The sequence below is a fragment of the Pelecanus crispus genome, chromosome 12 (genome assembly GCF_030463565.1).
Source record: "Pelecanus crispus isolate bPelCri1 chromosome 12, bPelCri1.pri, whole genome shotgun sequence".
Taxonomy (NCBI): domain Eukaryota; kingdom Metazoa; phylum Chordata; class Aves; order Pelecaniformes; family Pelecanidae; genus Pelecanus; species Pelecanus crispus.
The window spans coordinates 25,438,950-25,451,284 of NC_134654.1; the positions used below are offsets into that span (position 1 = coordinate 25,438,950).

At 38.1% G+C, this 12,335-nt stretch overlaps 1 protein-coding gene across 1 annotated transcript in view; it reads right to left on the bottom strand.

Moving 5' to 3' along the window:
• The window catches only part of PITPNC1 (phosphatidylinositol transfer protein cytoplasmic 1), an 82,799-nt gene that overhangs the window by 20,052 nt on the left and 50,412 nt on the right, over positions 1-12,335 (bottom strand). Inside the window, exon 5 of the mRNA XM_075719906.1 lies at positions 7,906-7,977. Within this exon, the coding sequence (XP_075576021.1) occupies positions 7,906-7,977 (72 nt within the window). The remainder of the gene's footprint in view (positions 1-7,905; positions 7,978-12,335) is intronic.

The window sequence follows — 12,335 nt, forward strand, 5'->3', positions numbered from 1 at the left end:
TCAACAACAAATTTAATATCTTTTTTCTACAGGCTCCTTTCCCATTTTTCTTCTTTTTCTTCTATCTTCAGGCTAAGTTGCTGGCTTCAACCTCATTCAGATGTAGCTAACCCAAAATTTAACTTTTATGGCCAATCACCACAGCTAAGCAGGTTTGGATGTAAATACTATAAAGCCAGACTCAGCTGAACCCACCGGTGACATTCACACTGGCTGACTCCTCACTTATCTACACTACTAGGACGCCGAGGGTCCAATCTGTGCTTGTTTGGCTTCGCTGTGTTCCGTAATATATCATTCTCTCCTGTGATGGTTTTGTTTTCTATCATCAAGAGCAAAGAAAATATTCAAGGGATTACCAGCTGGCAAGTTGTTCGTGTCTCTCTCTTTACAACAAAATGTTTTTTTTTTTTACCAGGCTAGATACAAAGAGTTTGTGGTCAGAAGGCTGTAATAAGGCAGCTAATTCGCACTTTAAACACTCATATATACAGGACATAAGATTTCCTGTGGAAACAGTTAAATAACAGGTCAACTTAGAAATAAAGACAAGTTGTTAGAGTTGAAAGTGATAAGGCAACCTGTACAGAAAATTCAATACGATAAACAAACAAGTTTGGTAACGGGTATGGTTTTTTTCTGGAAGCTATTTTTTCCATCCCTTGTGAGACTTTAGGTGAGGGAAGACCTCTAAGGTTTTCTTGTTATGCTAGATCCAGATAGTCAGCCATTGCTGAGAAATGCAGTTAATGCAGAGAAATGAAACGGGTAAGAGCTAAAAGACTGTTTTCCAAAAAAGCAGAGCACTCCTAAATTAATTATAGGCAAGTAATATGGTAGCAAACATGATTATTAGCCCATGTGCTAAGTAATCAGACACCTGTGCCTATCTACAGACTTAAGCCAAAATGACTACATTGTTCAATATGTAATTTATTGAGATGAGAATTTCTACCATTAATCAAATTTCCTCTTGTATTAAATCCTTCTTTGAGTTAATATCTGTGCCTGAAAGCATTGCTCTTCCATCTCTGCCTTCCCATTTTCCCTGCCCTGCCAACAAAGCCAACAGGCATCCCAACAAACTTAAATCTTGACTTTGCAGTAGCTGGACATCACAAGATGAAATCTTAGTGGGACAGGCAGGCTATGACATGAATAGCATGACAAAAATATCTTTAAACATTAGAATTTTAAATTAAATTGTGTGCCTTTCTCACTGTTGTATTGATTCATTCGTTGTCACTGAGCTTCAAGAAAATGGAAAAAATACAGTATGCAGATAGAAGGCTCCCAAGCTTAGATGCATATATGCAACGTATATATGCTCCTTTTTTAATTCAAATATTGATATTTCACTGAAGCTTTTGTGATTTCTCTGTATTTTCTCTCATCCCAGAAATGTAGTCTAACTATGCAACTTGCAGGTATCGAGCAATTTGTATGATGATGAGTGCTTTCTGAGAGTAAAATACATCATTTGTAGGATGCTTTAAATCTAAATTTCATAACATGTGAAAGTTAGAGGTATAACTGTAGTAAGGACTGCAAGAATAAGGTTTTTTTTTTCTTTTCCCCTATTAAAAAAAGGAAAATCTGGCACAAAACCTTCTTTCCAACTTGAAATTCTAATCTTCTTAGATTGCCATCGTCAGAACTACTGGCTAGTCTCCAATTTATTATTACAGCATCCTTTCGCAAGTTGTGTCATCTGGTCCACTTTAACTCTCATTTTTCTGAAAGAAAATTTGGTCTAAAATAAAAAAACCCACCTACTCAGAACTTCATCTATGGAGTTTATTCAGTGTGTAACTTTTCTGTAAGTCACGTTCCAACCTCAGTTACCCCCAAAGTCCATTAATTTGCTTTTGAAATTTACTTGGGTAAAGATGACAGGAATTGACCAATTTCAACCTGTTCACTGGCTAGAACTATTTATATGGACACACATAATTGGGAGCAATTCTTCAGTGGAAAAAGACTGAATCTCTCCCCGAGAGCAGTAAATTTGGCTCCCTGAACAGCACAGGAATATCACTGTCTGGCACAGAGTGGAACTCACAAAGGCAGTTACGTATTTATCAGCAGCCTTGCTCCCTCCTCCTTTTTATCTCCATGTCACAACTCCTCTATTATTCCCTCTCTTATAAAATATCGCATTTGGCTTTGTACTTTCTGAACAGAGAAATGTATTTTTATGTAATTATGTCAAAGTAGCTACACTTCCAAGACCATAATACACTACCAATAACATTTACTGGGATTAGTTTTTTTAAAGTCACTTCTATTTCAAGTGCTAGATTTACTAATTAACTTCAATAGTTCATTTATAAAAATCAAAAAGCAGAGGCACAACCATATTACTTGTTGCCACTCTTTGTCAGTATCGGTCTTACCTTATGCTCTGTGATAGCTATATGTGCTTGGGACATACTATTTTAGTTACATTCAACAAAAAGGGACCTCTTCACACAGAAGGAATTTTAGGCTAACTTCTCCATTTGTTTGCCTGTATTTTTGAGACTTATTAGAGGGAGAAAGCTTCACAGAATCAAGATTTTCTGTTGCAAATTATACAGGAGACAAACAGATACTCAATATCATCATAGAGAAAAATTCCAGGTGCAAATAAAATCATCCCTAAAAGTGACCCCAGCTTTGATTTTGACATCTTTTGCAGTGATGCCTAGCAATCCTTTAGACAATTTACAGAACGATATCCTGCAGTGCAGTGAGGCTAAGCCAGGGCACAGCTGAATCCATTTCAGCTGAAATCAGTGTTTCATGGCAGTTTCCTTAAATAGTGAATTTACATTTAATTTACATGTGCTATATGGAAGTTTGGTACAACCTAGTTTCATGTTACTAAGATAGGAGACAAAAATAGGGGGAAAAAACCACCCTAAAAAAAGCAAAACTAGAAATGGCTTTTCTTCTTAGCCAGCCATACCTAAAAATTTATTTCACTTTAGTCAAATGTTTCACAACCAACACTTTAGAAACACATGCTAAGGATGAAGCATGACGAATGACCTAATACTGCATACTTGGTCACTTGTAGGGCTGCAGAATTAGAACTCAATGTCAGGAAAGGATTTTCTAACTCTAAATGATGGCACTGCAATTTACAGAGGTTGCATATCAAATGATATGTGCTATTAGCTGGCTGGTTTTAGCGTGCTCAAGCTATTAATGTGTCAAATGATACTGGTGTTAATTTATAACTATATAGAATACAGAAGTACCTCTTGTTTTCATTTGGCAAATGGTCATTCTGAGACATGCATTTCCAACACTATATTATCTTTGAAAGGCAAGAAACACACTGATAGTATATTTTTCTCTCGACGGACAAAGAATTACTGCTGTAGCTCTGATGTCTTTATCAGCATTACTGAGACATACACTTAGAAAAACGTGCCCAGCGATACCCATGCTTTGTCATCTTGAAATGTAACTCTACTTCTAAATCTTTACTCCACACCGTCATTACTCTTAAGAATAATGTTATTCGTGCTAATAAATATCATGGCCCTTTAACAAAAAGGAAGACTACTCTATTTTAAGATCTTGCATGTTACTCTTTAATAATGAAGAGCCAGCCATTGAGTTTTCCAGAGCAAAATGTTATGCTACAAAGAGCAAGGCACTGTTATGTTTTACATACAGCGAATTTCCATTACTGACAACTATTGGATTATTTTTACAAGCTGTGCTTTTTTACTTTCCCAAGACACTATCAGATGGTAAAAACTGACTGTCCAAATATCAGCAGCAAATAATTCTGTTACTAAAAAACCAAACCAAAACAAATGACCAAAAACCAGTCAAACATAATGATCCTTCTGCAACAAACAGGAAAATGTCTCTGTGATTCAGTGATAAGCTTGAACAGTGTCTGCCTTCACTCTATCTTTGCTCTACCTTCGGCTACAGATGGCTTTTTAGAAATTTTCACCAGGGCTAGACCGTGGCATGCAAGAGCAGACACAGAGCTGCAGTGCGTGAGATCACCATGCACTGATTGCAGCATCTACTAGAGCCATGTGGTGGGTCCTTTGTAATCAACAGGAAGCCTAAGTTGGTGCATTCCCCACTAAAATGAAAACCCAAATGTGCGTCTGTAGTGTACACTGAAATAGTAAGAACAGAGATGGGAGAAAAGTGAGAGCAATACACCGTTTAGAAGAAAATTAGCCTTATGTGACAAAAATACTGACCAATCAATAGACTGTTAAAAGAAAACAGTATCTGCCCAAATAAAAAAAAGGTTAACGAAGTCTGTTGATGAAAGCCACAGACTAATCACTTATTCACTAACAAGCAGTAACTTATACCACTCCTGCCTGTGATTTCTGACCATCTCATTAATTAGATAACCTTAAGAATTCCCGTGTATTTAACTTACGGCTTTAATATTCAAAATACAGACTTTGTGTATCTACATTAAAATTCCCTAATTGCTAATTTTTCTTATGGGAAAAAAGCGTGCACTGAGTGATTAACGTGCACTTTTATAGCTTGTCTGCGTTCACTGAAGCTGCCTGTTGTAGGCACCTGCACTTCCCTCTTCCCAGTGCTTCCCACTGCAACCTTGACTTATGTAAGCAGCTAAAGATGCGATAGGGAAGCAATATTTTCACGTATTCTACAGATGCCACCTACAGTGTCATCTACATTTTGTAATTTAAAATAAAAGTAAAATAAAAATGAAATTTCTCTTTAACCCGAGAAGTTTACTTTTTAAAAGACTCATAAGAGGAAACACTGAATGGCCTGACTCATTGGTCTCGTTTCTAACACTATTAATGAAGCTCTAAAGCTGCAAGGTAGCAGTGACAATATCTGATGTACTAACATGTTCATCCAACATTGATTCTTGTTTTTCTAAGGAGAGAGTTGCCATGCGAACATCTAGACACGATACAGCAAAATCAGCCGCTCTGTGGCACTAGAAATCCCAACTGGATGGATTTATGGTACTGCACTCCTGCCATCTACACAAGCTTCATTAGTGTTTTACCTACATAAAGCGTTTTACTGTCCCTTGTTCTTTCTGGCAATGCTCATATTTGTGCAAATCAAGCGCAAACTTTAACAGATTTGGAACAACAGTGCTTTAAGCACATTTAAAATAGGTTAAAATGATGACAAAGTCTAAGGCATAGAAAAAATCAAGTTCCAAAGCAGATATTCTCTCACTAGTTTCTTCTGTAATGACAATTGGGAAGAAAAATCAGGAGGACTTTTGCATCAAGACATATTGCAGTAATTAGGTAGGATTTTACCAGGTGATGTTAAATAAAATAATTTTAATAAACTACTAGCCTGCTAAATGACAACAGGAACCCAAGAGCATTTATATTGCTTTCTTCCACTAATCAATGGAATTAGCTTTAGTATCCTTATATCTAATTATTGCTTTTACAATCAATATCTACTTTATTAGAAAGCACGGAAATGAAGAATAGATCAGAGTTCAAAGGTTTCAAAAAACCTGTATGGTCTCAAAAAATAAATTGAGAAATAGTTACATTAAAATCAGACATGCATTATTACCCTCATTACTGTAATATTAATATTCATTTGGTATATTTTGCATTACAACTGCAAAATTTACAGAAATATTTTTCTATTATTTTTTCATCAGCCAAGGTTGATAGCTGCAATGAAGAAAAATGTAGTGTACCTATGGATATCTATAGAAATGGATGCTATGTTTCCTGTTGTTTTCTGACTGGGCAAATGTAGTTAAATTTAATCACAGCTTGTCTGATACAAAGGAGAAATAGACTTCACATTTTCTTAAATGATGTTTAAGCCTAGCCATTGAGTCACAGAAACAAGTCTGACTCTTAGTCCTAGTTCTGAGGTGTTTAGAAGTCTCTCCACAGGCTCCGTGAGGTATCTCCGTCTTTACTAACCTTCCAGCGTTTCAGTGCTGTACCAGACACATCTGTGTCACCACATCAGTGTCACTGCAGCAACAGCAAAAAAAATGTAGATCTTCCATCGGTTTATGGTGGTCACACTAGTGAATAGCACAGCTCTCAGAATTACAAAGTCAGGGAAATTAGGGCTGCAGTGCCACCCTCTAACTCTCTCTTTCTCCTCCTCAGTTCAAGTAAGGGTCAATTAAATCTGTTAATCTTGGTAAATACTTGCCCAGTCTGTGACTCAGGTACCTCAGTAAAAAGGTAATATAATATTACCCCATTAGCACTCTGGTAAAAATTACATTTGAAGAGCTGGATTCAAGCAGAGTAGATATTCTTTGATTTACATCATCTGAGTATCCTACCTCTGTGTTACTTTCACCTTAAATTCACTGGTTGGGTACTATTCAGGGCTTGATTCATAGTATTTTAGCCACAAAGCTGACACACAGAAAAAAATGAAAAGTCACTGATTAAATAGCTTCAGTTGTTGCTCTGTTAGGCATCAGTACAGAACGTGTCTTCTCACTGCTGACATTGTCATGTACCAGAAAGCTAGTCTGCACCCTCCCGAAACCAAAGGTGTGGGCTTGCTCTGAATTAAAGTGCTGCCAAAAAGCAGAAGTGAACATTAGAAAGTGCATAAATTACATAATGCCTATATAGTTGGTAATGTAATACACTTCTTTTTTTTTTCCTCTCTCACTGATCTGGATCTGGCGTAGACTGAGAGTTGTTGGTATCTGGTGGCTTGTACATGATCCCTGCCACGTTCCCATTGGGAAAGTGTCTATATGCCAAAAACGTTATTCAAAATTATACCTTGTTCTTTTATGTGTAATTATTCTGCCATAAGCAGTGCAACACCTGTCAGCCTTATTAGCACGCAGGCCAAGGCGGTTAGGGAAACACACCTCCCATCTGGAAAACACAACACTTTAACTTGAGTAGGGCAGCAGCCTTATGAAGAGGGACACCCCCAGAAACCGAAACGCTCTGTGTCTCAGACCCCTGCAAATCTGCTTTACTGCCTTCTTTCTCAAGAATGAGTTTAAACACTCCTTTATTAGGTGTCTCTAGCACAGATCAATTTTCCAGACATTTTAACCTGTATTTTACGCCTGTAAGAAACTTCTTTCCGTAAGTCTGCAACAAATCACTGTTTAAAGCACACCAAAATGAAACCTATAGAAGCATATTTGTGTCTTCGCCCACGGGCTGAATCTTTACACGCCTGGCTTTATTGAACGTTACTCTTTTCTCGCAAGTTGTATGACTCTGCTTTGCTCCCTTCCAAGGCAACAAAGTCTGACTGACCTCCTGCCTTCCATCCCTGAGCATCTCTCCATCAGCAGCTGCTGGCTACTCGCTCCCACCCTTCCTCTATTTCGCATAGTTAATTATCCTTTTCATCTCCAAGCTCTAACTCCAAGAACTTTGTAACTTTTGGTAAGTGACTGCCAAAAGCATCACCTCAATAGTGCAACCATTGTTCCCCCGAAGTTGTTTACTGAGAACTCTCGTCTCTGCCCACTGTTGTGTTTCCTGTTTGCTCTTCCTAATAGCTCCTTTGAATTCAACCCCCTTTACTCCAAGAGAATAATGTGAAACAGATAAAGTGGAATACAGCTACACCCCCCCCCCCCCCCCCAAGAGTGGTCTTTTCTTTACTCTACATAAATATTCATCAGGACTAAATGCACATATGCAAATTATGTTGTGTTTAGAGAAGTAACAAGTAGAAGGTGAGATGCAGAAGGGAAGCTGTGTACGTGATCTTTCATCTCATGGTGCTTTAGAGGCAACTACTCTGCAAGCTGACAAGCTGCTAATAAACAGGACACCCAGGGAGGTGCGAAGACACAAGCCTGCTGACGCCTTTTTCCCAGACCGAGACCTACAACCCCCAGACACAGAACGTGATTACTGAAAAGATTACATTAAATTTTGCAAAAGCCACCATACTTACACTGTCATTGCTTCCTTTGTTGTCCTCGTACTTTGTCTCTATATGAATGGAGAATTTAGGCAAAAATGAACACTGCAACAAAAGGAAAATATGTTTGACATAAAAAATATGCCTTGCTTCATCAGCTGACATATTCAGTACATCCTGTTTGGTATCAGCTTCCTTGTTTTTTTTCAGCTTATTTCAAGAAAAAGAGTAAATGCACACAGAACTAAGAGCGAAGGTTTTTATGAGTCTGGAGAGGTGTAGAGATTCTGTCTAAAAGCTGAATACTATAATGAAGGTATAAATAAATTAGTATAACTACTCTGAGTAACGAGATACAATATTTTTCATGCTCACTATGCATAAGAATACAAATGTCCTGAATGTTGTTATAAATTCAGTTCACTAAGCTCTCGAGAGCAAGTAGATATTCATCATCATAGATTAGTCTATCCCCCATATAAAATAATCCAAGGACACTTCACTAGCTGCAGATGCTAACCAAATAGACAAAAATGCTCTGACATGTGAGGGCTTTTTTAAATTTTCAGCGAGAAATGGATTTTAGCATAATTTCCTATTAATGAAATTAAGATGGATTATGAGCTGCTGTGGAAATTCCTTTGTACTAAACCCAAATCAATCTTTAGATAATAATGCAAGAAAATTAAGAATGCACAAATGTTTTTCTATTAAAGGTAATATTTATGTATTTTACATGGGAATAAATTTATTTTTCTGTGGATTGCTTAATTCAGTTGGCTTAGCGAGACTAGAATTTATAATACTAGGCAACATCATTCCAGTGGAAAAAATATTTCAAACATCTTTTCTTCAGCATTTCACAGTTCTTTCAAATCAACTTTTCAGAGAGGCAGAGAGAGTAGATGTCTAAAAAACTCTGAAGGATATTAGTTCAGCATCTTTGCTACTAGCCATCAAGTCTTTTCTTGCATTAACTGCCAGTGAAACTGAAGTGCCAGTTCCTTGTATGATGCATCACGAATACCCTAAGGCAAAGTGTCTTTCCAAAGACTACGACTATTTCATGTGCTGTACACAGAGATTATACAATGCGGCCATTATGATGCCTCAGTGTTCACATTGCTGTTGGTCCAAGTTTGGACTTGATAAAATTTGGAGAGTTCTTCTAAGGGAGAGGCTGATGACTAAGAAAAGAGGTGATTTAGGCGGCCAGCTGTAGCGCAACAAAATTGAAATGAGAAGCCAGCTCCTTTGAGACGACAGAAAATATATTCCTGATTCCATGGATATCACCCAACAAGTCATTGTTCAGTCTTCTTCTGATCACAGGATATCTAGTATTCAATGAGCACGTCTAGAATCAATCCTTGTTGAAAAAAGGACTGAGAGTTTTGCCAGGATAAGGTTCTGGTGCTGCGGAAGGCTGCTGGTGGAACTGTCTTCCCATTAACATAATGAAATACTCCCATGTAACGTGTTGGTGCTGCAGATGCCCAGACCGCACAGGCTTCTCCTCAGATCTTATAAATGTTTTGCCTTTTATTAAAGATTTCTGTGGAGAAGCACATTTATGAATTTCAATCCAATCTGAACTGTGACTAGCTCTCAGCTATGCAACTTGTTCATTGAGTGAATATGTGGGAGGAAAAGAAAAAACCTCAGCAGTTAGGCGGAATGCAGAATGGGGCAAGTTCAATGACAGATCTGCTAGTTCCTATTACCCATATTTTGCGGGCAATTAAACATTTCCTATGTATACATCTCAGGAAGTGCCAGCTGAAAATATACAATATTTATAAGCAGCCTGTCAGAACAGGGGATCTTGTAACACAAATAAACTACTGAGGACTCAATGCTTAGGTCTGAATAATAGCTTTTAAAAACATTTTCACTGAAAATGGTAGAGATGTATGCCATGCTATCTATGATATACTAATTGTTTAGAACAGTTATCAGGAAAACACAGTTTACTAGCGTCGTGTCTGCATATTTCAAGGTTGCTCCAGGCCATGTTTTACTTACACGTTAGCGTGTGTGAAGTATCTGCCCTCTTGATTTGAGGACCAAAATTTAATTTTCTTTGCTACACAATTAAACAAAACCAGCAGCTCCTAAATAAAATCTAGTAATTGATAAAAACAGAAAACAGAATGACATCAGTGATCTATCACTAGTGCAAGAGTCATCAAGACTATAATGCTTGAGCAGATTGAGTATCTAGGTCAGAGCTTTTTGAGTTTGCAAACTTTTAGGTTACAGAGTCCGAGTCTAGCGGTTTGTCGGAAACCTCAGCAGCTGTGGAAATTGCTCTGACTATGCTGACCTTAATGGCCCTGGGCTTTGCAGTTCTCTCAGCTCTTCTAAGAAGCAGCAGGATCCACCACAGGACTTGGTGCTGCTTTCATGGTCCCATTGTCAGAAAACTCCGTTGACAGAGGGACCTTCAGTATAGCATCTTCCACATCTACAGCCAACACAAAGCTAACAACCCTTACCGAAACAGGTCCTCATCCCTGGTTCTGATTAAAGCATCTTTGCTTATGATCTAAGTAGAGAAATTCAGGAGTTGTTGGATTGAGTACATTCTTCAATACTCAAACACGTTTTTCTTTGTTGCTTTTAGGTCACAGTTCCAGGTACAGTGGAGATAAAAATGCAAAATGTGAAAAAGCTTTGTGCTGTTGATCTGAAGCATGGCTACAGTTTAAGAGGAAATTTTGAGTAAAGCCAAATTCCAGATTTCTGTTTTACCTTGCTATCAAAAAGTATCTACTATTTTCAACCACTGTACCTAGAATTTACCAGCAATGAGTCAGATCATGACACTTTGAAATGCAGCCATTTCATATATTGGACTTAAGGCTGCATTAGGCTGCCTGTAGCAGCTCAGCAAGCCACCGCTCGCATCTAGTTGGTGCTTCCTGTGACCCAGAATCTAAACTCTAATTAAAAAAAAAGAGATCCTCTAGTCTGGTATTTCAAAAAAGAAACATTAAGAAAAGACTAAGGATCGTCAGAGTATTACAGAAGAAGAATTATAAGTGCCATTTACCTCAAGCCACCTCATTAGAGAGCAGAAAGTCTTTTTCTGCACAAAGCTACAGTCAACCTCCCCGTGACTGAGTATAAAGGCGAGGGCTATAACAATCTAATTTGAGATTATAAATGGCAACATGAATTTACCCCAAATGAAAACTAAAATTCACCAAAAAGTACTCCATTGCAAATACTTCTCTCCGAAACGCAACTGTCTGGCAACCACCGCTTCAGCAGCTGTGGGGGGTCTCACTGGCTTTCAGGAACACTTAGCAGGGTCCAAGTTTTTGAACGTTTCACAGAATGTGTCTCATGATTCATCAGCTGCACTCTGACTAATTGGCAGAGGGCTCTGGCAGAACCAGAAAACTGTTTATGCATCATTCAAAAGACTTTATTATTCATCATGCAAAAAGTTGTTGGGTTTTTTCCCCTCCTTGAGTGGCTACTATTTACTTAGCCAGGGATTAAACGTGTTATGCAACAGTCAGAATCAAACTTGGGAGTGAATGGCAGGTAATGAACCTTTTAGATTTTTTTTCCCCCCAAAGCGCCACTCCCTTTCTGCTCTGCCTCCCCCGGGGCGCGTGTTCTTCCAGCACAAACCTGGCAGCCGATCGATACACAGCACACGCAGGAATGCACAGGGCACCGTTTCCAATTTTCCATTTCACTATCACTACAGCTTGCAAGGTTCCTCTTTGAAAAAAATAGTGGCAAATTGAGTCTTTAACTTGAAATTAGACTCCAATTCTACATAATAGGCCAAAGTCTTCAGAGTCCTGGTGTCGTCAATAATAAGGTTTCTTTGTGTACAGCTCTCAAAGGAGGCACCTTTTATATTGCCACCTCCAGATTTTTTTAGGCGTGTTATAAACTCCTTAAAAATTTGTTATAATCTGGTACACCCGTGACACTCCAAAACAAGGAGAATATTTGAGGTTTTTGTTTGTTTGTTTTTTTAAACTTTCTATATTTGGCATGCCTTTTGGAAGAACCAGGAGAGGTTTAAAGCTCAAGAGAGTAACCAGTGAAGTAACTGGAGTCTGGAATAGTAATTACCACACATAAAAGCATGGGTATTTCCAGATTAAAATACAGTGAAATGAAAGCAGCATGTGGAAAACACAGACCGCAGTTGCATTTTCAATTCACTACAGATAACCTCTTGAAAAATGAAAGGCCTATTTTTAGCACGATGATTGATTAGTGTTGCCATAGCAATAAGCAACACTTACAAGAACAGGGTAGAACCTAAGTATGCCAAAACACTATGCCAAAGTCTTAAAGAGACAGTCAAACACATATGGTGTTTTACAATCGTTGCACGGAGAGGACTGTAAAAATAACCTGTGCATAGTAATTACACCCGAGGTGGCTGCAGGAATTACTGTAGTTGCCTGTAAATGTGCTGGACAGAGGGT